Genomic DNA, 26,731 nt, shown 5'->3' on the forward strand with positions numbered 1-26,731 from the left:
ATTGTGTTGTCATTTCGCTCAACACTAGATGGTTTAATTGTATTTTTGGCAGTGAAACGAGGCTACTCAAGCGAGATCAAAAAAACTCACCTAAATGTATAGCCCCGCTGGAAAATATAAATGTACTGTTTGAAAATGTGAGAAAAAATGTTTTAAATAAAAAAACGATTAGGGGGCCTCCCGGGTGGCGCAGTGGTTAAAGGCGCTGTACTGCAGTGCCAGCTGTGCCATCAGAGACTCTGGGTTTGCGCCCAGGCTCTGTCATAACCGGCCGCGACCGGGAGGTCCATGGGGAGACGCACAATTGGCCTAGGGTCGTCCGGGTTAGGGAGGGCTTGGCCGGTAGGGATGTCCTTGTCTCATCGCACACCAGCGACTCCTGTGGCTGGCCGGGCGCAGTGCGCGCAAACCAAGGTTGCCAGGTGCACGGTGTTTCCTCCGGCGCATTGGTGCGGCTGGCTTCCGGGTTGGATGCGCGCTGTGCTAAGAAGCAGTGCGGCTTGGTTGGGTTGTGTATCGGAGGACGCATTACTTTCAACCTTCAACTCTCCCGAGCCCGTACGGGAGTTGTAGCGATGAGACAAGATAGTAGCTACTAAAAACAATTGGATCCCACGAAATTGGGGAGAAAAAGGGGTAATAAAAAATAAAATGAAAAACGATTAGGTGTTCTCCTGACGGCATTGAGCGTACCCTAATAGAACTTTCCAAATCAAAAACGGGCAGTTCATCAGTCAGGCAGTATCAATGTCTTCAAAAGAAGTCTAAATGAGAAGGCGATTATGATATAAATAAATAAGCAAAAAAATTATAAGTCTGGAATTATTTTGTCATGAACAGCGCACGGCGATAATAACGAACATCGCTCATATTTGGAATAGCATGTTGTGGATGTGGTCTCCCTAAATTCTACTCTGTAATGTAATGCTGCTCTCCTATGTAGTACAATAGATTCATAGTTATCTTGGGTCAACTACATCTTTGCAAACCACTAATCCACCATGACGACTAGAATGAAACGTTTTGTAACTACCACGGGTGACATAGAACATCCTCTCTCACACACACACACACAATAAATGTAACTTATAGACAGAATCATCCAGTTTCAAAATCAAATTGTACCAATGTGTTTGGTTAATAAAATGTGCTTCTACTATACCAGCATCTTGCTAATAGTGAGCAAGGGGCAGAGTCCTAACACGTTTTCAAGAACGTTGCAATTTGATCATGGAATTTGGTCGCAGGTGGCTTTCGACAACCACTGATCTGAACCCTGATTGTAAAAGAGTCATTCAGGTCCACCTCTCTCCAATGGAATGGTCAAACTGTAGCTTTGGATTCTTGCTCTCAATTAGGCAATGACAAAAAAGTATGAAAGTGGTCAGGGAACGCAAAGGAACACCACATCCAAGAAAGAGACCGAGCCTAATCCTAGGTTGAAGGTAGGTCTCATCCAGCCTACTATTGGACAGAAAACTGAACAGGCAATGGAGGAGTGGGATGAAGTTTTAAGTGCCTAATTCCAATGTCGGGATTCGAAAGCCTCCAGAAAAACCAGTAGTCAATATGATAAGGCTAGACGGAGGAGACTCTTCTAGGTAGAGATCAGATGGGTATGGAAAGCACATGACCGTCTATCGACTGTAGGGGTCTCCATGGTAACTGGCGCTGAAGTTGTTGTCAAGAGGGGAGACAACAGGGGACAGGGTTGAAGAAGAGGAGGAGGAAGCTGAGGGCAAGTGTAGATCTAGATCATCGACAAGTCCCACACCCTCAAACGCATCGTCTGTGTCCATAGGGGTCCCATCGGGCCCCTCCTCCACCCCAATTGGCCCCTGAGGGCTGAGATGAGAAGAGACTGTGATGTACTGGGAGGGGAGAGGTGCTACTGTTCGACTATGGGCCCCAGAGGGCTCTAACAGGAATCCTGAGCTCTCGCCCAGCTGCATGCTGTGGTGGGTCAGAATACGAGAGGTGGGCTCTGTAAACGACAGAGTGCCGCGGTGGGACGGAGAGAAGGACGTCCAACCACCTCCATCAAGACCCTGACCCCTGCCCTGAGTGTCTCTGCCCCCATCCTGAGCCTCTGTCCCAGTCTGGGAGCCGCGGTGGATGCGGTGGCTAACGATGATGTTGTTACCGAAGCTACCCATGGAGGCCATGGTGGTGCTCTGCTCCCTCTGGACCACGGCAGTCATACCACCCTCGGCAATCAGCCTTCGAAGCCGAGAAACGGCATCCTCCCCACTGCCCTGCTCTTGAGATTCCCCTGGGGAGAGGAGGAAAAGACAAGGAGAGCTTTGTAAAACATACAGTAGGAACAGTTTCAATAGGTTGTAGTTGGTCACTTGGTTCCATTCACTTCCTCAATGTTGGATTTACTTTGCAATGTTCTACTTGCTCAACATGTTGTTTGCACCGAACTACAATACACACATGAAAAACAAAAACAATTTCCACTTCTACACAGATGCATGTCCTCTGCTTGGCGGTTGAGAAATTCCCTCCATAAATGTAACCAGACAGTATAAACTATTTGAGGGAAGGTGGAAGTGGCAAGCATGACGTGATCGAAGTGGGCCTCTTCTCTGCGATTTGGCACGGCACGGTGATATCTGCGTTAGCCGTAGCGCTAGCCCTAATGAAGCCCACATTACCTGACAGGGGAAGAATATAGTTACTTACAAGGCTGGCTAAATGTCTTAAGTGTCCAACTAGCCTGGATTAAGCCAGTCCTAAAACAGCATTACCAGTCTGCTCTAGCATCCAGCTCCTGCTATAATACCACATACTGTCATCATATCACCCAGGCAGTTGCTGTTGGTGTAGAGTTCAACTTATCCCAATCAACAACTGAAAGGAAATCAAATATTATTTTACGAGCCTAAAAAAATATATTAAGCAACATCTCGGAGGAAGTGCAGCCAAATATACCTTTGAAACTAGACAGCTGTGTACTGTAACATCAGTGAAGTATGAACATGGGGCAACTCAGTGTTACATCTACCTGTCAAGTACACCTAATTATTTGGCTTTGCCACAACATGATTGGCTGTTTATACCCATACATACATTTTTTATATTCCTCTACAGGCAAAATAAAATGTATATGAAGGTTACTGAGGGAGCGTCAACAGCCTAAATGTTTTGCAATCGCACTTAATGTGATGCGGAGAATGAAAATGAGAGAGTCAGGAGGCGGTCCTCTAGCGATGCATGGAGAAGCCAGACTGACAGATCAGAGTGTTGTGTGTTATCCGTCAGTCACGAACTCTCCTGGGACTCCGCAAAGAAATTCATAATGTCATTTGTGTTAAAAACAAAGCCACAGTCAGAAGCACACAGAGGGGGGGGAAAAACAATGGCAGTACTGTAAGGTGGAAACACGGCAACTTAAGCATCTAAAACTTCAGGCATTCGGGATATGAACATAGTACTTAAAAAAAACATTATTGTACTTATGGCTGTCCCTTCTACTGAAAACAGGAGGTAACTGCATCTGTTTGTCAGGCACTTAAAATAGTTGGAGAACGAAATGTGTCAATTTGGAGGAGTAAAAACAGGCTGTATGTATGTTGTTCTTCATTTGAATTGGGCTCCAAGCAACCATAAAAGTTTATGAACAACGGTATTATACCGTTAATCAGCAGAATACCACTGGGTGTGCCAGCAGGACAGTGGCCCTGGCAGTTATATTGTTCTTATGGATGAGGCTACTACTGTACATTGGAAAAACATTCAAAAAGAGCTACTGCTTACTATGTCCAATATCATAATCACCACCTTTATTTTTCACACCATGTTTGCTGGCAACAGTCACATCCACTCCACAGTTTATGGCTACTGTATTCAATACACAAATTACGATAACTTGTGGTTATAGACCACAAATTATCGTGCACGTGTGTGCGCACGTCGACAACTAGGCTGTAATAATCCCAGCCATAATAATGCTCTGCTGCCCCTACAAGGGAGAGGCCATTAATGAAGGGGGGGAATATGAGGAAGGAGCCCCCCCCCCCCACCCATTTCCTCCAACCCAGAGATAAGGAGACAGTGAGTACTGATCATCTCCTCAGACAAGGACCAAACTCATTTATCACAGTCAACCACTCCCGTGGACTGAATGGTCTTGCTAATGATGGTGGTGGTGGAATGGTGTTGTGATCATAAATATAGAACTGAGAAGACCTCATGATGCAGGTTTTCTTTGGCTCACCTGGAGCTACATTATGTCTCCTATTTGTCAGCTATTTTGCTCTCAGGCAAAGGTTGTCTGGACTTTTAACACTATTTTGTGGCATATAAATGATCCCACAAAAATGCCAGTCAAATTGAGAGTCTATTTACACTGAGAATCAGGTATGGAGGAGGACGACCGGATGAGGTTACCTGGGTTAGCCAAGGTGGTGCTGGCCTCTGTGAAGGCCTCGGTTGACTCGCCATCCTCCTGCAGTGTGTGCGGGGGTGTCTCAGGCACCATTTCTGTGCTGCTGCCTGGATGAAGGTCCCTTATGTGTCCACCGACTTGGAGAGGAAGAAAATAAAACACAGCATGTGTTGAGACCTTGTTCGCATCTACTTCAATTTTATATACACTGCTCAAAAAAATAAAGGGAACACTTAAACAACACAATGTAACTCCAAGTCAATCACACTTCTGTGAAACCAAACTGTCCACTTAGGAAGCAACACTGATTGACAATAAATTTCACATGCTGTTGTGCAAATGGAATAGACAACAGGTGGAAATTATAGGCAATTAGCAAGACACCCCCAATAAAAGAGTGGTTCTGCAGGCGGTGACCACAGACCACTTTTCAGTTCCTATGCTTCCTTGGCTGATGTTTTGGTCACTTTTAAATGCTGGCGGTGCTTTCACTCTAGTGGTAGCATGAGACGGAGTCTACAACCCACACAAGTGGCTCAGGAAGTGCAGCTCATCCAGGATGGAACATCAATGCGAGCTGTGGCAAGAAGGTTTGCTGTGTCTGTCAGCGTAGTGTTCAGAGCATGGAAGTGCTACCAGGGTACAGGCCACTACATCAGGAGATGTGGAGGAGGCCGTAGGAGGGCAACAACCCAGCAGCAGGACCGCTACCTCCGCCTTTGTGCAAGGAGGAGCACTGCCACAGCCCTGCAAAATGACCGTCAGCAGGCCACAAATGTGCATGTGTCTGCTCAAACAGTCAGAAACAGACTCTATGAGCGTGGTATGAGGCGTCCACAGGTGGGGGTTGTGCTTACAACCCAACACCGTGCAGGACGTTTGGCATTTGCCAGAGAACACCAAGATTGACAAATTCGCCACTGGCGCCCTGTGCTCTTCACAGATGAAAGCAGGTTCACACTGAGAACATGTGACAGACGTGACAGTCTGGAGACGCCGTGGAGAACGTTCTGCTGCCTGCAACATCCTCCAGCATGACCGGTTTGGCGGTGGGTCAGTCATGGTGTGGGGTGGCATTTCTTTGGGGGGCTGCACAGCCCTCCATGTGCTCGTCAGAGGTAGCCTGACTGCCATTAGTTACCGAGATGAGATCCTCAGACCCCTTGTGAGACCATATGCTGGTGCGGTTGGCCCTGGGTTCCTCCTAATGCAAGACCATGCTAGACCTCATGTGGCTGGAGTGTGTCAGCAGTTCCTGCAAGAGGAAGGCATAGATGCTATGGACTGCCCGCCCGTTCCCCAGACCTGAATCCAATTGAGCACATCTGGGACATCATGTCTCGCTCCATCCACCAACGCCACGTTGCACCACAGACTGTCCAGGAGTTGGCGGATGCTTTAGTCCAGGTCTGGGAGGAGATCCCTCAGGAGACCATCTGCCACCTCATCAGGAGCATGCCCAGGCATTATTGGGAGGTCATACAGGCACGTGGAGGCCACACACACTACTGAGCCTCATTTTGACTTGTTTTAAGGACATTACATCAAAGTTGGATCAGCCTGTAGTGTGGTTTTCCACTTTAATTTTGAGTGTGACTCCAAATCCAGACCTCCATGGGTTGATAAATTTGATTTCCATTGATCATTTTTGTGTGATTTTGTTGTCAGCACATTCAACTATGTAAAGAAAAAACTATTTAATAAGAATATTTCATTCATTCAGATCTAGGATGTGTTATTTTAGTGTTCCGTTTATTTTTTGGAGCAGTGTACTTTAGAAAACATGCGTGACTTGGTGACACCAACAGAATCTTATGTTCATTATGTAAGAGAAAAACTACATCCAGTCAGATTACAACTGTTGACCCAGGTAAACATTCAAACTCATTAAAATCCTCCAAAAACAAGCTCATTGTGAATTAAGGGAATTCTTCAAGGTGATCTGTACCAAAAAAAAACATACCTCAAAGAGATACTGGAGATTGGTACTGAGTGTAGTACTCTGTATAATGATATATTTGTAGAAATATAGATTTACTCTGAGTAAATAGAATTTAGGAGAAACCCATTCTATGTTGAACCATATCCCTCAAACATGCTTCCTAAAGAAATGTTTAGTCTCAGTGAGGGGGAGAGGAATCGGATTAGTGCAGTATTTTGTTGCTCCATCTGCAAGGTGGAGAGATGAAAGCCTGCATTGGGTGGCTGCCCGTCTTCCGGTGAGGAGAGTGGGCGAGGAGTGTGTAAAATAAAGCGCTACAACGTCCATCATATGTAGAATTGGACTAGTAAAATGTATTCTCACACCACCAAAATATTGGATATCTGATTGTGACATCAAAAGGTGAATATTGGCATGACTATTTTCACCTCTAGATCCAATCAAACCAGAGACTGACAAGGCTAGGGGATTATACTGAAACTCATATGGCATCAGGGAATTGGATATAAGACCTGTCAGTGGGTGGCATTCTATCTGACTGTTTGACACCACAAGGCCAGAGGCTGTGAGAGTAGCACTCTCTGTGTCAGTCACCTGTCCACCTGCACACTGAACTGCAGAACCTTTTTAGAGTGGAGGTTTTCCCACAGTAGCTTGACAGACACAAATCCATTTAAGATTTTTGCCTCAAAAGTGATGTCTTCAGTGATGGATTCCACCCATATATCTTAATGACACTTCCACTTAATAAGTAGATGACAGACAAGCCTTGGTTGGTTAACCACAAAGAAATAAACAATGTACATTACAAAAACTGAACGGGGAAGTTTCAGATCTAAGATGATTCTCATTCAAACCATAAAAATGTAAAATCCCTCACATGTATAACCTGTGTAATTATTACAAGCTTTTCAATGAACAAAGTTTCCAGTCATTAAACTGGAGGGGTTTCTTGAGGACCCTGATAGTAAATGCTAAAGTCCTGGGCGTCCTCTATTGCTACTGTTGATTAGTCAAATATCTAGTCCATATCCCCATCGAACAGCGGGAGGCTCCATTTAAATCATCTTTACGTGTAGTAAGAGAGCGTCTCCTTTATTGCTCTGCCCTGTGTCATCTCCCAAGCGTGGCCCATAAATACCGAAGGTGTTGAGGGAAAGTCGCCTCCGTAACGACACGGCCTCTATAGGTACATCAGGAGGACAAGCGCTGAGCATTTCCTATAGTGTCTCTGGCTCTCTCTTCTCTCTCTCTCTCTCTCTCTCTCTCTCTCTCTCTCTCTCTCTCTCTCTCTCTCTCTCTCTCTCTCTCTCTCCGTGGGATCAATTATAACTTGGCCTAATAATGCAACTCAGGTGCTTTAGCTTTATCACTGTCCTGCCAGATTGAGGGCGGCTGATTTACATGACCCCAGCGGGACATTAGGGCTCTCCGAGGTGTGTCGCTGCCTTAATGAAAGCATGTGGGAAGTGTCACCTTGTATTTAACACTCTCCTCTACACAAAACGCAGGGTGTCTGGCTGGCTGGAGGGGACTCAACTCAAACAGAAGATTGGCTAAAGTCACTTTGCCAGGTGGGTGGGTGTAACAGAGGTGCTGGTTGGATTATTTTGGGGGGATCCTTCAATACAGCGGGCTTTCGGGAATACGCCAAATCAGAATTACTTAACTAAAATGACACATTAGGCCTTACACAAAAGTGAAAGTAAAACACTAGGCAAGAGTTATGCCGAGTGTTCTTTGAGCCAGGTGTTATTTGAAGAACAAAGGCTCGACTGCCAAGGCATAAATACTGTAGGTGTGTAGTGACTCTATAATCATAACATGCGATCATCTTCTCACAACAGTGCTGCTAATCCATTTCAAATGAACACGTCGAGCAATGCTTGAATACAACTTGCTGAACAAGAGTTGGGCCTGAGGAGTGTGCCGTTATGAATTCAATGTGATGTGCGGAGGCGCGTTCCCAATGCCTGCTCTCTCTCTCCCAACGGCAACACTCCATCAGCCATGCGCTGGAGAGGGCGGCTGAAGAGTCACTTAAGGCATCACAGCCATGGAGATGCCGATTAGTCAAACCAGCCAGCCCACAGTATGAGGATGGATGATTCAGATCCGAATGATACGTAAATATAACTTCCCTTTGCACCAGGCTCATTGTATAACAGCGCAAACGCAATTGCAGGGTTGTCCATTTGTTGGGGACTATTTATGATGTAATGATTTTGACCTAGTTATTTTTCACCCACTGCAATATTATTATGATGAATAAATTCAGGTTTTTAATAATTAAAAGCCTTTTCTATGTGATGAGTAATATTAAGCATCCTGATAGTGGTGTTTTGTACCTCCACTTTAGGGGAAAATGGGCAAATACACAACTTGCATACAATACGTCCATCTACCATTCTGAAAACTGCTTGGATAATAAACTCAGCAAAAAAAGAAACGTCCCTTTTTCAGGACCCTATCTTTCAAAGATAATTCAGAAAAATCCAAATAACTTCACAGATCTTCATTGTAAAGGGTTTAACAACTGTTTCATATGCTTGTTCAATGAACCATAAACAATTAATGAACAAGCACCTGTGGAACGGTTGTTAAGACACTAACAGCTTACAGACGGTAGGCAATTAAGGTCACAGTTATGAAAACTTAGGACACTAAAGAGGCCTTTCTACTGACTCTGAAAAACACCAAAAGAAAGATGCCCAGGGTCCCTGATCATCTGCCTGAACATGCCTTAAGCATGCTGCAAGGAGGCATGAGGACTGCAGATGTCCGTACTGTGAGACGCCTAAGACAGCGCTACAGGGAGACAGGACGGACAGCTGATTGTCCTCGTAGTGGCAGACCACGTGTAACAACACCTGCACAGGATCAGTACAGCCGAACATCACACCTGCGGGACAGGTACAGGATGGCAACAACAACTGACTGAGTTACACCAGGAACGAACAGTCCCTCCATCAGTGCTCAGACTGTCTGCGAGAGGCTGAGAGAGGCTGGACTGAGGGCTTGTAGGTCTGTTGTAAGGCAGGTCCTCACCAGACATCACCGCCAACAACATCGCCTATGGGCACAAAATCAAACGTCGCTGGACCAGACAAGACTGGCAAAACGTACTCTTCACTGACGAGTCGCGGTTCTGTCTCACCAGGGGTGATTGTTGGATTCGAAGTTATCATTGATGGAATGAGCGTTACACCCAGGCCTGTACTCTGGAGCGGGATCGATTTGGAGGCGGAGGGTCAGTCATGGTCTGGGGCAGTGTGTCACAGCAATCATCGGACTGAGCTTGTTGTCATTGCAGGTAATCTCTGTGCGTTACAGGAAAGACATCCTCCTCCCTCATGTGGTACCCTTCCTGCAGGCTCATCCTGACATGAACATGCCACCAGCCATACTGCTAGTTCTGTGCGTGATTTCCTGCAAGACAGGAATGTCAGTGTTCTGCCATGGCCAGCGAAGAGCCCGGATCTCAATCCCATTGAGCACATCTGGGACCTGTTGGATCGGAGGGTGAGGGGGCTAGGGCCATTCCCCCCCAGAAATGTATAGGAACTTGCAGGTGCCTTGGTGGAAGAGTGGGGTAACATCTCACAGCAAGAACTGGCAAATCTGGTGCGGTCCATGAGGAGATGCACTGCTGTACTTAATGCAGCCGGTGGCCACACCAGATACTGACTTACTTTTTATTTTGATCCCCCCTTTGTTCAGGGACACATTGTTCAATTTCTATTAGTCACATGTCTGTGGAACTTATTTCAGTTTATGTCTCAGTTGTTGAATCTTATGTTCATACAAATATTCACACGTTACATTTGCTGAAAATAAAACAGTTGACAGTGAGCGGACGTTTATTTTTTTGCTGAATTTATATATCAGATAATATTAGATATTATGAAACCTAACTTCAGGTTTGAGTAAGGAAGTAGATCTCTTAGTGTTTCACCTACTTCAGTGTTTCTTATATATTTGGGCTTCCGAGTGGCGCAGCGGTCTAAGGTACTGCAACTCAGTGCAAGAGGTCAGTCCCTGGTTCGAATCCAGGCTGTATCACATCCGGCCGTGATTGGGAGTCCAATAGGGTGGCACACAATTGGCCCACCGTCGTCAAGGTTTGGCTGGGGGTAGGCCGTCATTGTAAATAAGAATTCTTAACTGACATGCCTAGTTAAACAAAAGGTTAAATAAAGGTAAAAAAAAGTGTCAAGTCTTCAAGAAATAGGCACATTTTCAATGGAGAAATGTGGAGTCTGAGCAGTCAACTTTTGAAGGGCAGCAGGTTGGAGTCAAAGCAATCAACCTTTATTACCATCTAACTCCTGGACACCTGTCAGAGAATCCTCTCATAGCTCAACCTGTATGACAAACACCATGGCAGAATGAACACACACACAGACGGTCAGTGAGGTCAAGTGAGGTACAGTTACAGGTACAGTTACAGTGGTCCTTCTGTAGCTCAGTTGGTAGAGCATGGCGCTTGTAACGCCAGGGTAGTGGGTTCGATTCCCGGGACCACCCATACGTAGAATGTATGCACACATGACTGTAAGTCGCTTTGGATAAAAGCGTCTGCTAAATGGCATATATTATTATTATTATTATTATTATTACAGTTAGTACACTCCTACATCCAGCACAGTGTCTCTCTATCCCCTTGCTATGCTATATAATCATTATACCAGTCATTGGTACATTAAGAACAGCAATAGGGGAGTAGAAACAGAGATAAATGGTAAGTGCTGGATCCGATTGGATGAAAGGTGAAAGGGCCTTGATTGCAAAGGCTGGGCATGAGAGCCCATTTTCGATTTCTCGCCAGGTGTTTATTGTTTCAATCATTCATTTGTAATTAGTATAATGGAGTTGTGCTAATGCTCTCGCAACATAATGTATTGTGTACAACATTCCAGCTGAGCCAAAATGGACTCTGGTGCTCTGTTTGTGGATATTGACTTCTATGAAATTGAGTCTAAACCCCTTTAGATAGAACCTTATAAAGCCCAGAGACACAAAAGTGTACTATGCAGGTCTTATTTTCTCTGATAGCACTCACGTTCCCAGATGTGCCACTGGGAAACATGAAGATACAGTAATGAAAATTATATTTCAGTGCCCCAAGAGACAGGTTTGGACGAGACCCAATATCACAACATCTATTTCAGTGATCTGTTACTAAGACAGTTAATGCAGAGATGGGGGGTAATTGGTATTGCTATATTACCACTGGGACAACAGACAAGTAATGATCCACTTCACCTGACTTAGGAACCAAGGGCAATTAAGAGGTTTGTGTCTTAAAAGGGCAATTTCACCTCTTTTTTTTCTTTACTTCACATTGATCATCTCCACCACCACCCCAACATGTGTGAAAATGCCGCGTTTCTGTTTTGTAGTACAGAGAGGAAGTATACGTATTTCCAATGACATCACTGATGTGCATCATGTGAATTTAACCAATTATGAGAAGGCATTGCCTACTAATTGGTTGATGAGGTCATTGGAAACACACCATCTTCCTCTATCTTTTTTGACCCCAAAATATAGAAACGCCACTTTCACATACAGTGTGTTGATGTTGGGGTGGTGCTGGAGATTATGAAGTTGAAAAATTGTGAAATGTAACTCAAACTAAATGTACCTCTAACTAGCTCTGTATGGAATGAGGTCAAGGAGATTGTTCACTGATTGCAATTAGTCTTAAATACCAAATTAAAAGGATTCCATAAAAAGTTAAATTATGACGCTACTAATTTGCCAGGTTGTATTTCCTGACAGCAACAAGGAACAAATTCCCCATTAATGAAAAAAAAACTGCCATTGTAGAAGTACTGTTGTGCAGTAAAATGGAACTCGATTTCCACGGTTCACTCGCTCAATTAATGAAAGTATCATCCTGAAAATTGGTCAATTACTCATTTGTGAAAGTCCTTACAATATGCCTGAGGGGAGCCTTGGGCTCTCTGCATATTGTGTTTAGAATATTAAATAGTTCTGGGATTAATTTGGTGATTTAACCAGACTTACCCGTTAAGACTTAACATAGTTGAACAGCTCAGTATTATGAAAACAATGTACACTGCATTCGGAAAGTATTCAGACCCCTTGACTTTTTCCACATTTTATTAGGTTACAGCCTTATTCTAAACATTTTCCTCAATCCACCCACAATACCCCATAATGACAAAGCAATAAGAGGTTTTTAGATTTTTTTGCTAATTAATTGAAAATAAAAAACGGAAATATCACATTTACATAAGTATTCAGACACATTATTCAGTACTTTGTTAAAGCACAGTTGGCAGCGATTACAGCCTCGAGACTTCTTGTTTATGACGCTACAAGCATGGCACACCTGTATTTGGGGAGTTTCTCCCATTCTTCAGTGCAGATCCTCTCAAGCTCTGTCAGGTTGGATGGGGAGCGTCGCTGCACAGCTATTTCCAGAGATGTCTGATGGGGATCAAGTTTGGGCTCTGGCTGGGCCACTCAAGGACATTCAGAGACTTGTCCCGAAGCCACTCCTGCATTGTCTTGGCTGTGCGCTTAGGGTCATAGACCTGTAGGAAGTTGAACCTTCACCCGAGTCTGAGGTCCTGTGCACTCTGGAGCAAGTTTTCATCAAGGATCTCTCTGTACTTTGCTCCGTTCATCTTTGCCTGAAATCTGACTAGTCTCTCAGTCCCTGCCGCTGAAACACATCCCCACAGCATGACGCTTGCCACCACCATACTTCACAGTAGAGATGGTGCCAGGATTCCTCCAGACGTGATGCTTGGCATTCAGGCCAAAGAGTTCAATCTTGGTTTCATTAGACCAGAGAATGTTATTTCTCAAGGTCTGAGAGTTTTTAGGTGCCTTTTGGCAAACTCCAAGCGGGCTGTCATGTGCCTTTTACTGAGTGGCTTCTGTCTGGCCACTCTACCATAAAGGCCTGATTGGTGGAGTGCTGCAGAGATAGTTGTCCTTCTGGAAGGTTCTCCCATCTCCACAGAAGAACTCTAGAGCTCTGTCTGAGTGACTACCGGGTTCTTGGTCACCTCCCTGACCAAAGCCCTACTCCCCCAATTGCTCAGTTTGGCCAGGTGACCAGCTCTTGGGAAGAGTATTGGTGGTTCCAAACTTCTTCCATTTAAGAATGACGGAGGCCACTGTGTTTTTGGGGACCTTCAATGCTGCATACATTTTTTTGGTACCCTTCCCCAGATCTATGCCTAGATACAATCCTGTCTCGGAGCTCAACGGACAACTCCTTCAACCTCATGGTTTGTTTTTTTGCTCTGACATGCACTGCCAACCATGGGAGCTGATATAGACAGGTGTGGACATTTCTAAATCATGTCCAATCAATTGAATTTACCACAGGTGGACTCCAAGTTGTAGAAACATCTCAAGGATGATCAATGGAAAAAGGGTGCACCTGAGCACAATTTCACCTCTCATAGCAAAGAGTCTGAATACTTACGTAAATAAAGTATTTCTGTTTTTTCTATTTGTATAAATTAGCAAAACATTTGAAAAGCCTGTTTTGACTTCTTCATTATGGGGTAATAATGTGTGTAGATTGCTACGGATTTTTATTTATTTAATCCATTTTAGAGTAAGTCTGTAAAGTAACAAAATGTGTATAAAGTCAAAGGGTCTGAATACTTTCCAAAGGCATTGTAGATCTAGTAGAGAAGGTAAATACTGGAGGGATTGGGGGGAGAGCGAGATGGGTATAGATATAGGTAGATGTACTGTTTGTTGCTTGGGAGGCCCGGGAGGTGCTGGGAACCTGTGGCTCTTGGTCAGTCTGTGTTTCGGCATTCTGAAGACGTAGGACGGGTGTCTGTGTGCCTTGTGAGGTCACAACTGGGGTAGGGTGACGGGGCTGGAGACCGATGGCGTTCATAAGTCTCATGTCCCTTTCAGACCTCAAGGGGGCCCTGCTGCTCCTGCAAAACACAGCCACATGGCACATGTTGATAAAGGCCACATGGATGTAAGTGTGTGTGTATGAGACTAGCGTTGGCATTGCATTTTGTTGAAAATAAAGGTATTGTTGTGAGCAAAAGGGGAGAGTCCAATGTCAACACACAGAACTAGCGTGTAAACACAGTTCAGAGAATGCCTGCTAGACAGGAGACTTTCATATCTCCATTGAAGAAAAAAATGTAAACTACTTGCACATCCCCCTTCTCTGAAAGCCACATATGCCTAACTAGTGTTCTCACACACACACCATCCTCAAAGGCCTGCCCCAGCCAATTCTCACCCTGGTCGCTCTCCATCGCGGCTCCCACCGGTACCACTGCCTCGATTGTTGTTGACAGCAAATATGGGCTCACTGTGCTCAGCGGGGCCGTCTCCGTCTGACTGGGCATCTCTAGAGGGGAGAGATGAAGTAGAGAGAGAGAGGGAGAGAAATAAACAAAGAGAAGGAAAGAGAGAGGGACATTGTACAATGAGTCATTATTGTCATGTTGTTGCTCATGTTTCATCATTTGGTCATATTTGCATGTTAAATCAGAGAACTAAAAACGTTAAGTTACAATGTTCCACTCGTCATGTCAGACCTATACAGCAGGATATGCTAAAGCTTTCAATAAGTTACAGTATTTCAAACCAATCAAAAAAGGATGTACAGTACAAGCAGACTCCTTACAATGGTCCCCAGCATTAAGATGACAAATATGTAGTCCCTCATGTTGACTGAGGGAGGTTGTCAGACCTGGATGCATCCACAATTATGATTTAATCTGATAAAAAAAATCAATTCAGGGCATGCACTCCGGCTATCTTCTGGGTAGAGTATAAATACAATTAAAATAATTGCAGTGGAACAGTTGAGATCGTTTTCATAATACTGCTCTGGTCTGAGAATCTTACCAATAAGTGTCTGTTCAATTGGCGTTGAACCATAAAATAACCTGAAGACCTTCAAATTCATTTCGAAAACATTCCTGTCCAGCAGGATTGGATTAAATCTTATGAAGCAGAGACAGAATGGCACTGGAGTTCCATGGTTGCCATGGCACCCAGAGGTAGCCTTGGTATATTAATCCTGCAAAATGAACCATCATTATTTGTTAAGTGTTGAAGCGCATTGTTTTTAACAAATCATATCAAAATGTTAGTCACATGCGCCGAATAAAACAGGTGTAGACCTTAGTGACATGCTTACTTACGAGCGCCTAACCAACAATGCAGTTTCAAAAGAATATGGATAAGAGTAAGAGATAAGTAACAAGTAATTAAAGAGAAGCATTTCGATTTTTTGATAGCTTATCAAGTATAGTCAAGTCTATTTTTTTTATCATCAACGTTAAATTAGTTAACATATTTGGCTAGAACCTGCAAATGGTTTGGATTCAAATACCAGCCTAACTAGATCTTTCTAGATCCTCATCGCCTCGACCGAAGGCTGGATGAAAAGATCCTGAAATGGCAGCAACCTTCATTTACTATACAGAAGAAATCCTCAGAAGAACAGCCTCTTTCAATACGGGCAACATGGTGAGGACGACGAGGCGGTAGGAGACTAATTAACAAACTAAAGTCTATTGTAATGCACTCACAATGAGAGTACCGGAGTTAGGCGATAAAGGGACATTTCTGCAGGCTGACCCTCAGGCAAACTACGTTACCCACTCCCAAGCCAATACAGTCCATACAGAGGGCAGAGGACCAACCAAAATGCAATGAAAGTGTTTCCACCAATGTTTTCAGACGTTGTGCACTCTACAATCTTAACAAGTCGCCTCTTTTCTGTAACGATCTCGGACAATGATTTTGACATGATCTGCATCACTGAAAAATGGCACAAAGAGGGGGACTTTCACAATGTAAATGCTTCAGCGCCGGCTGGATATAAATACATTGAAAAGGCACACAGCTACGGCCGTGGTGGAGACCTTACTGTATTATAAAGAGTGCTTTATTTAAAACCCACAGACTGTTGCTGATTTTCAGTCTGAGTGCCTTGCTTTTAAATGTAAACAACCAAATCCTCTCACTTGTTATCCTTGTTTACAGCCCCCAATCCCCTCTAGACAAGCACCGTGTTTTTTTAAATTCCTGAGTTCTGTGAACTATTAACCTCTGTATGCTCCAACCTCTCCAACACTATCATTTTGGGTGACTTTAAAATCCATGTTGACTCACCCAAGTGCTCTATGGTGGCTGACTTCCTCAACTTGCAGTCTAAATCATGTGCAACATGTAAATGTTCCCCACCCACAACCGTCAACACACAATACATTATCACTGGAGATGTCCCTGCCTCTGACTTGGGATGTCCTCGAACTTGGTATATCTGACCACAAGTCTGTGACACGGTCTGAATGCTCCCACTCTGCTCCACTGCCCAATGGGGGCCATTCAATTCTGCAATTTAAGGAAACTTAACACATCCAGCCCACTTTTGAGTCTGACGCAAGTTCGCGACCCTCGATGACATGGTCAACCTGTACAACAGCACTCTGAGTAATACCCTGAACATCATTGCTCCCGTAACTTTCCTACACTCTTCACCCTGGTTCACTGATGAACTGCGCAGAACGAAGACTCATGACCTTAAGCTTGAGTAACGTTGGGAGGAAGGACGGCTTCACGACCCATCTACTGGCCAACAAAGACATTTACATTACATTTAAGTCATTTAGCAGACGCTCTTATCCAGAGCGACTTACAAATTGGTGCATTCACCTTATGACATCCAGTGGAACAACCACTTTACAATAGTGCATCTAAATATTTTAAGGGGGGTGAGAATTAAAGGATTACTTTATCCTATCCTAGGTATTCCTTAAAGAGGTGGGGTTTCAGGTGTCTCCGGAAGGTGGTGATTGACTCCGCTGTCCTGGCGTCGTGAGGGAGTTTGTTCCACCATTGGGGAGCCAGAGCAGCGAACAGTTTTGACTGGGCTGAGCGGGAACTGTACTTCCTCAGTGGTAGGGAGGCGAGCAGGCCAGAGGTGGATGAACGCAGTGCCCTTATTTGGGTGTAGGGCCTGATCAGAGCCTGGAGGTACTGAGGTGCCGTTCCCCTCACAGCTCCGTAGGCAAGCACCATGGTCTTGTAGCGGATGCGAGCTTCAACTGGAAGCCAGTGGAGCGGAGGAGCGGGGTGACGTGAGAGAACTTGGGAAGGTTGAACACTAGACGGGCTGCGGCGTTCTGGATGAGTTGTAGGGGTTTAATGGCACAGGCAGGGAGCCCAGCCAACAGCGAGTTGCAGTAATCCAGACGGGAGATGACAAGTGCCTGGATTAGGACCTGCTCCGCTTCCTTTGTGAGGCAGGGTCGTACTTTGCGGATGTTGTAGAGCATGAACCTACAGGAACGGGCCACCGCCTTGATGTTAGTTGAGAACGACAGGGTGTTGTCCAGGATCACGCCAAGGTTCTTAGCGCTCTGGGAGGAGGACACAATGGAGTTGTCAACCGTGATGGCGAGATAATGGAACGAGCAGTCCTTCCCCGGGAGGAAGAGCAGCTCCGTCTTGCCGAAGTTCAGCTTGAGGTGGTGATCCGTCATCCACACTGATATGTCTGCCAGACATGCAGAGATGCGATTCGCCACATGGTCATCAGAAGGGGGAAAGGAGAAGATTAATTGTGTGTCACCAAAGCAAGCTATTCTGCTGCCCTAAAAGCAGTACGATCAGCCTTCTACACCACCATGATTGACAACAACGAGGCTAACCTCAGAATCCTGTTCTCAACCATCAACCACCTTAAAACGCATGCCCTCCTGCAGCCTTATCTGAACAGTGCAATCACTGGGCCTGAAAATGGGCCTTAAAAACACATTTCTACAGACGGTCTTTCTTATAGTCCTAACCTGGAAAGTCCTTTTAGCACCTAGCCTACTACTGCTATTTGCTGCCTTGATTCTAAATGTATATTTTTATTGTATTTTTAAAATGTATTATCTTTGCCTACATAGATCTATGTGATAACACAGTAATGAAAAACACTACATGTGTTATTACTACTATAAACTCGATTGAAAGACATTCTCCGGCTCTTTTGCATAATTGTTATCCAGTAGTTCTGACAGTAGCGCTCACGAGCCAAAAGTGGTCGCGAAAATGGCGGACATTGCACTCTCTTGCTTTGCTGTGAGGGAATCTTGCTAGCTGACACTCAAATGGCGAGGGGCTGAAGCTCATTGGCTAGAACTCGAATTGCTAAGGGGAAAATGTAGGGAAAAGGGCACAGCACAGTTTCCAGAAAAACAGTCGCTTTCAAACAAATTGGGATTGTGTGGCTAATTTAGGTAAAACAGTAGTTCTGCTCATAGGTTATGCATGTATGAACTACACATTGTCACATTCAGACCTAAACGAGAGGTTGAAAAAAATACTTAGTCGTCGCCAAAGTTGCAGAGCATGTCTTTAAGTCACACCCACATAGTAATGTGGCCTGAGTGTTGGAGAATGCAAGCTGCTCCATAAACCAAGGTTACATCGAATAGCTAGAGATAGTCAAGGAGTTGGTTTCTGTGAAGACGGCACCATTCAAATGTGTCCATCAGCTACATCTTAAAAGGAAATGAGGAAAATAGTTTCCATGTTCCATTAATCCCCAGCATCAGTGGACAGGCAGCAGAGTCAGCGAATCAGCAGCCTGTGAGAGACACTGATAAATCATGTACACTTAACGACCCTTCCGCTACAACCGTTTATCAAAATAAGTGTGATACAGGGAAATGAGATACTTGATAAGAAACTGAGCAATGGCACTCTTTTTGGGGTAGTTACCATGGATTTAGGAAAACTGCTGGCAGGCATTAAACTGGGAAGATATTAATTTCAATAGCACAAAAGTAGATATCTTATAAGGACTGTTCTCACGCCGGTGGGTAGATAAACAGTATGTGTATATTTCCAAAGACCATATTCTGGTGTGTAAGCCAGTGCAGTTGATGGACTGGTGTGCTGAAAGGAAAAATGGATGAGAGAGAAAGAGGGGATATTTTTTTTCACTCACTCCCTCAGGCAAAAATAATATAATCTGAGAGACAAATTGAATGCATGACACTTAAATCGCTGGAACGGCGGCCCCTGACATGCTACTGCTTTCAAATCCTGTCAGATTGTCTGCTTTACCTTGGCTCTTTACAGTAAGCACACCAGGCAGAAGAAGAGACCTGCTGAAATCCCCAAAGGAGGAAGACAATCTATGTCTTCTCTCATTTGCATGAGTCCGACACTGATGCTTCTTCAGCGTGATTGATGGCAGGGAGTAAGTCTTGCAACCAGAGGGTTGCTGGCATCAATACTTCAGGTGCCACCTACCGTTGGTGTTCCCTTGAGCAAGGAACTTAAAGCCCCTAAACTGCTCATCGGGCACTGCGGCTGCCCTCTGCTCCAGCCTCTCCAACCTAAGGTGTGTTTGTGTGTACGTGTAAATCCAGGGGGTGTTATAATTGAGCTCGGCAAATATCACCAGGAATATTAAACATAAGTTATGCATCTGTTATTTTGACTCAAACCTGTGTCTGAGACAGAAATTGGGTATGGGATCTGCTTGCTTATTCATCACTGTCTTGGATAATATGTAGCAGATTAAGTTCATTAGCAAGTACAGTACCACATCCAGCTGTAGTGAGTGCAGATTTGTAGAAACTCCTTAACACACTTAGAACAACACTAAGAATTGGAATAGAGACAGTTTGGACAAAGATGTTTGGGACTAGAATGCGCCAGAGCTGAAGCATCAACTGTTTTGCCAAAGGTCTTAAAATGCCTCCATAAAAGGGATAATGAGAGCTCTTCCTCAGGGCTCCTTTACCCAGCAGTCTCTGGATGACTGGCCAGTTCTCCTCCAGCTGTTCCAAACTCCGGCGGGCACAGAACCACTCCACCTCATTACAGTTAGAGGCTTTTATGGGATATCAATGTGTGTGTGTGATGATGATGGATGATGATGATACACATACAGTACTAGAGAGAGAGAAGGTGCTGGATATCATGAGTGTGCATCTGGTTTACAAGTCCCTACATTTTCTGCTTCAAATGTAAGAAATCCACTGTGTAAAGTGAGAAGCAGGAGCGGGATAATCAATTTGAGGATAGATTTCCTCAGGTACATGCATGAAACATGCATGAGAGCATCAGCTGGTCCGGATGATTGTGTGTTCACACTCACCGCAGCCGATGTAAGACCTTTAAACAGGTCAACATTCACAAGGCCGCTGGGGCAGATGGATTACCAGGACGTGTACTCCGAGCATGCACTGACCAACTGGCAAGCGTCTTCACTGACATTTTAAACCTCTACCTGTCTGAGTCTGTAATACAAACATGTTTCAAGCAGACCTGTGCCCAAGAACACTAAGGTAACCTGCCTAAATGACTACCGACCAGAAGCACTCACGTCTGTAGCCATGAAATGCTTTGAAAGGCCGGTCATGGCTCACATCACCACCATCATCATCATCCCTAGAAACCTAAGACCCATTCCAATTTACATAGCGCACCAACAGATCTACAGATGATGCAATCTCTATTGCACTCCACGCTGCCCTTTCCCACCTGGACAAAAGGAACACCTATGTGAGAATGCTATTCATTGACTACAGCTCAGCATTCAACACCATAGTGCCCTCAAAGCTCATCACTAAGCTAAGGACCCTGGGAATCAAGACCTCCCTCGGAGACTGGATCCTAGACTTCCTGACGGGCCGCCGTCAGGTGGTAAGGGTAGGTAACAACACATGATCCTCAACACGGGGGCCCCTCAGAGCTGCATGCTCAGTCCTGTCCTGTACTCCCTGTTCACTCATGACTGCACGGCCAGGCACAACTCAAACACATTCATTAAGTTTGCCGATGACACAACAGTGATCACCGACAACGATGAGACAGCCTATAGGGAGGTCAGAGACCTGACCGTGTGGTGCAAGGACAACAACCTCTCCCTCAACGTGATCAAGACAAAGGAGATGATTGTGGACTTCAGGAAAAGGAGGACCGAGCACGCCCCCACTCTCAATGATGGGGCTGTAGTGGAGCAGGTTGAGGGCTTCAAGTTCCTTGGTCTCCACATCACCAACAAACTAACATGATCCAAACATATCAAGACAGTTGAGAAGAGGGCACGACAAAACCTATTCCCCCTCAGGAGACTGAAAAGATTTGGCATGGGTCCTCAGATTCTCAAAAGGTTCAACGGCTGCACCATCAAGAGCATCCTGGTTGCATCACTGCCTGGTATGGCAACTGCTCGGACTCTGACCACAAGGCACTACAGAGGGTAGTGCGTAAGGCCCAGTACATCACCGGGGCCAGGCTTCCTGCCATCCAGGATCTCTATACCAGGCGGTGTCAGAGGAAGGTCCTAAAAATTGTCAAAGACTCCAGCCACCCTAGTCATAGACTGTTCTCTCTGCTACTGCACGGCAAGCAGTACCGGAGCTAAAAGTCTAGGTCCAAGAGGCTTCTAAACAGCTTCTACCCCCAAGCCATAAGACTCCTGAACAGCTAATCAAATGGCTACCCAGACTATTTGCACCCCCCCCACACTGCTGCTTCTCTGTTATTATCTCTGCACAGCCACATTAATAACCCTACCTGCATGTACATAATTACCTCAACACCGGTGGCCCCAGCACATTGGCCCATTGACTCTGAACCTGTACCCCCTGTATATAGACCCGCTATTGTTATTTACTGCTTGTAGCTGGAATCCACAAGGAACATTCTTCCTAAGGAAGGTCCAGCGTAGTCCACATGTAGTCGTGTCAATGGTTTTTCCATCCATTCCCATGGATGTAATGGCACGGTGGAGTGGGGGGTGACTTCCTGTTACTCTGACATTCTGCACACCGGCTAACCTCATTTTCCACATCGTGGGCCATCTTTGGCCACCAGACGTATGACCTCGCTAGGCCTTTCATTCTCGACATGCCTGGATGCGACTGATGCATCAACTTCAGTAGCATACCCCGCCCTTCTGGTGGATAACTACTCTTGAACCCCACAGAACACATCCATCTAGAACACTCAATACCAAGTGGCGAGTGTAGTAAGGCATGATCTGAGGCTCTGTCACTGTAGACCATCCTTTCAGGATAAATTCATGCACTTGTGATAACATCACATCCTTTGAAGTCCATTGTCTGATTTGTGCTGTGTTCACTGGTGCATCATCCAACACATCGATCATCAAAACCTGGTCATTTTCTTCTTCCTGAATGATGATTTCTGGAACGGGCAGCCGACTCAGAGCATCAGCATTTCCATGGTATCTACCTGGTTTGTCAATTATTCTGTACTCGTAGGTCCTGAGCCACACAGCCCAACATTGAACTCTTGGAGAGACCATTTGTGGTACTGGCTTTTGTTCATGGAACAGAGAGATCAGAGGCTTATGTATAAACATTTGTGGAATCTCTGTATTCCGAATATGACAGCCAGTCCTTCCTTGTCCAGCTGAGAGTACTTTTTTCTCCGCTGGCGACAATGTTCTTGACATGAACCCAATAGGTTTCTCTGCACCATTCTTCACGTCCTTCCTTAACAGTTGATGTAGAGGAGCTAAGAGGGTAGAGAGGTTCGGGAGGAAGCGATTTTAAATAATAATTCAATAAGCCTAGATAGGCTTTTGTCAGTGCTGGAGCTTCCACAACAGCCCTCACTTTAGCTTTGACAGTGTGTAACCCCTTGGCATCCACCTTGTGACCCAGGTACTGCACTTCATCAGCTAACAGTGTACACTTGCTCCTCTTCAGCCGGAGATCGGCGTCCTTCATCCTCCTCAAAACTTCCTCGAAGTTTCTGAGATGTTACTCCTTCGTGAGTCCCGTGACAAGAATGTCCTCGAGGTAAACCCCTACCTTGGGTATCCCCTGCAGAATTCCCTCCATTGTTCTTTGGAAGTTTATAGGTAAACATCCCTCAGTGGGTGTTTATGGTCAGGTACTTCTGTGAAGCTTTATCCATTAGCACTTGCTGATATGCGTGACTCATGTCCAGTTTTGTAAACTGTTGCCCTCCGGTTAAGGTTGAAAGCAAATCCTCCACTTTGGGTATGGGGTACTTCTCCAGAAAAGAAACTCTATTTACAGTCAGTTTATAGTCACCGCATAATCTGATTGAACCATCTGGTTTTAGCATAGGAACAACTGGTGCTGCCCACTCAGAAAACTTGACAGGTATAATTATATCATCTGCACAACGGTTTGATTTGTTTGATCGTAGCTAGCTACATAGCTAGCTACATAGCCGTCTGTGTATCAAAGATAATTGTGTAGTCTAGAGCGATTTTCTAGGTTAGCTAGCCAGCTATTGTCGTTCTTTTAACGCAACATAACGTAATCAACAGTGCTAGCTAGCCAGCTAGCCCCCGAATAGCAGCACTGTAGAAACTACTACACTCAACGGAACGACTTGATTAGTGTAGTGTCAACAACGCAGCCACTGTCAGCTAGCCTACAAAGTCAACAACGCAGCCACTGCCAGCTAGCCTACTTCAGCACTACTGTATCATTTTTAATAATTTTACTCAATAAGATTCTTGCTACGTAAGCTTAACTTTCTGAACATTCGAGACGTGTAGTCCACTTGTCATTCCAATCTCCTTGCATTAGCGTAGCCTCTTCTGTAGCCTGTCAACTATGTGTCTGTCTATCCCTGTTCTCTCCTCTCTGCACAGACCATACAAACGCTCCACACCGCGTGGCCGCTGCCACCCTAATCTGGTGGTCCCAGCGCGCACGACCCACGTGGAGTTCCAGGTCTCCGGTAGCCTCTGGAACTGCCGATCTGCAGCCAACAAGGCAGAGTTCATCTCAGCCTATGCCTCCCTCCAGTCCCTCGACTTCTTGGCACTGACAGAAACATGGATCACCACAGATAACACTGCTACTCCTACTGCTCTCTCTTCGTCCGCCCACGTGTTCTCCCACACCCCGAGAGCTTCTGGTCAGCGGGGTGGTGGCATAGGGATCCTTATCTCTCCCATGTGGTCATTCTCTCTTTCTCCCCTTACCCATCTGTCTATCGCCTCCTTTGAATTTCATGCTGTCACAGTTACCAGCCCTTTCAAGCTTAACATCCTTATCATTTATCGCCCTCCAGGTCCCCTCGGAGAGTTCATCAATGAGCTTGATGCCTTGATAAGCTCCTTTCCTGAGGACGGCTCACCTCTCACAGTTCTGGGCGACTTTAACCTCCCCACGTCTACCTTTGACTCATTCCTCTCTGCCTTCTTCTTTCCACTCCTCTCCTCTTTTGACCTCACCCTCTCACCTTCCCCCCCTACTCACAAGGCAGGCAATACGCTCGACCTCATCTTTACTAGATGCTGTTCTTCCACTAACCTCATTGCAACTCCCCTCCAAGTCTCCGACCACTACCTTGTATCCTTTTCCCTCTCGCTCTCATCCAACACTTCCCACACTGCCCCTACTGGATGGTATCGCGCCGTCCCAACCTTCGCTCTCTCTCCCCCGCTACTCTCTCCTCTTCCATCCTATCATCTCTTCCCTCTGCTCAAACCTTCTCCAACCTATCTCCTGATTCTGCCTCCTCAACCCTCCTCTCCTCCCTTTCTGCATCCTTTGACTCTCTATGTCCCCTATCTTCCAGGCCGGCTCGGTCCTCCCCTCCCGCTCCGTGGCTTGACGACTCAATGCGAGCTCACAGAACAGGGCTCCGGAAGGCCGAGCGGAAATGGAGGAAAACTCGCCTCCCTGCGGACCTGGCATCCTTTCACTCCCTCCTCTCTACATTTTCCTCCTCTGTCTCTGCTGCTAAAGCCACTTTCTACCACTCTAAATTCCAAGCATCTGCCTCTAACCCTAGGAAGCTCTTTGCCACATTCTCCTCCCTCCTGAATCCTCCTCCCCCTCCCCCTCCTCCCTCTCTGCAGATGACTTCGTCAACCATTTTGAAAAGAAGATCGACGACATCCGATCCTCGTTTGCTAAGTCAAACAACACCGCTGGTTCTGCTCACACTGCCCTACCCTGTGCTCTGACCTCTTTCTCCCCTCTCTCTCCAGATGAAATCTCGCGTCTTGTGACGGCCGGCCGCCCAACAACCTGCCCGCCGACCCTATCCCCTCCTCTCTTCTCCAGACCATTTCCGGAGACCTTCTCCCTTACCTCACCTCGCTCATCAACTTATCCCTGACCGCTGGCTACGTCCCTTCCGTCTTCAAGAGAGCGAGAGTTGCACCCCTTCTGAAAAACCTACACTCGATCCCTCCGATGTCAACAACTACAGACCAGTATCCCTTCTTTCTTTTCTCTCCAAAACTCTTGAACGTGCCGTCCTTGGTCAGCTCTCCCGCTATCTCTCTCAGAATGACCTTCTTGATCCAAATCAGTCAGGTTTCAAGACTAGTCATTCAACTGAGACTGCTCTTCTCTGTATCACGGAGGCGCTCCGCACCGCTAAAGCTAACTCTCTCTCCTCTGCTCTCATCCTTCTAGACCTATCGGCTGCCTTCGATACTGTGAACCATCAGATCCTCCTCTCCACCCTCTCCGAGTTGGGCATCTCCGGCGCGGCCCACGCTTGGATTGCGTCCTACCTGACAGGTCGCTCCTACCAGGTGGCGTGGCGAGAATCTGTCTCCTCACCACGCGCTCTCACCACTGGTGTCCCCCAGGGCTCTGTTCTAGGCCCTCTCCTATTCTCACTATACACCAAGTCACTTGGCTCTGTCATAACCTCACATGGTCTCTCCTATCATTGCTATGCAGACGACACACAATTAATCTTCTCCTTTCCCCTTCTGATGACCAGGTGGCGAATCGCATCTCTGCATGTCTGGCAGACATATCAGTGTGGATGACGGATCACCACCTCAAGCTGAACTTCGGCAAGACGGAGCTGCTCTTCCTCCCGGGAAGGACTGCCCGTTCCATGATCTCGCCATCACGGTTGACAACTCCATTGTGTCCTCCTCCCAGAGCGCTAAGAACCTTGGCGTGATCCTGGACAACAAACTGTCGTTCTCAACTAACATCAAGGCGGTGGCCCGTTCCTGTAGGTTCATGCTCTACAACATCCGCAGAGTACGACCCTGCCTCACACAGGAAGCGGCGCAGGTCCTAATCCAGGCACTTGTCATCTCCCGTCTGGATTACTGCAACTCGCTGTTGGCTGGGCTCCCTGCCTGTGCCATTAAACCCCTACAACTCATCCAGAACGCCGCAGCCCGTCTAGTGTTCAACCTTCCCAAGTTCTCTCACGTCACCCCGCTCCTCCGCTCTCTCCACTGGCTTCCAGTTGAAGCTCGCATCCGCTACAAGACCATGGTGCTTGCCTACGGAGCTGTGAGGGGAACGGCACCTCAGTACCTCCAGGCTCTGATCAGGCCCTACACCCAAATAAGGGCACTGCGTTCATCCACCTCTGGCCTGCTCGCCTCCCTACCACTGAGGAAGTAC

The 26,731-nt window shown here is 46.0% G+C and overlaps 1 protein-coding gene across 2 annotated transcripts in view; it reads right to left on the minus strand.

Moving 5' to 3' along the window:
* Positions 1 to 535: 535 nt before the first annotated feature.
* The window catches only part of LOC124033924 (activating molecule in BECN1-regulated autophagy protein 1A-like), a 110,482-nt gene continuing 84,286 nt past the window's right edge, over positions 536 to 26,731 (minus strand). For both annotated transcript variants that reach the window (XM_046346373.1, XM_046346372.1), the window contains exons 16-19: positions 14,599 to 14,709; positions 14,082 to 14,278; positions 4,396 to 4,530; positions 536 to 2,272 (exon numbers count right to left, since the gene is read on the minus strand). In XM_046346373.1, coding sequence (XP_046202329.1) covers positions 1,638 to 2,272; positions 4,396 to 4,530; positions 14,082 to 14,278; positions 14,599 to 14,709 — 1,078 coding nt within the window. In that variant the 3' untranslated portion in view covers positions 536 to 1,637. The remainder of the gene's footprint in view (positions 2,273 to 4,395; positions 4,531 to 14,081; positions 14,279 to 14,598; positions 14,710 to 26,731) is intronic.

The sequence above is a fragment of the Oncorhynchus gorbuscha genome, linkage group LG04 (assembly GCF_021184085.1).
Source record: "Oncorhynchus gorbuscha isolate QuinsamMale2020 ecotype Even-year linkage group LG04, OgorEven_v1.0, whole genome shotgun sequence".
Lineage (NCBI taxonomy): Eukaryota > Metazoa > Chordata > Actinopteri > Salmoniformes > Salmonidae > Oncorhynchus > Oncorhynchus gorbuscha.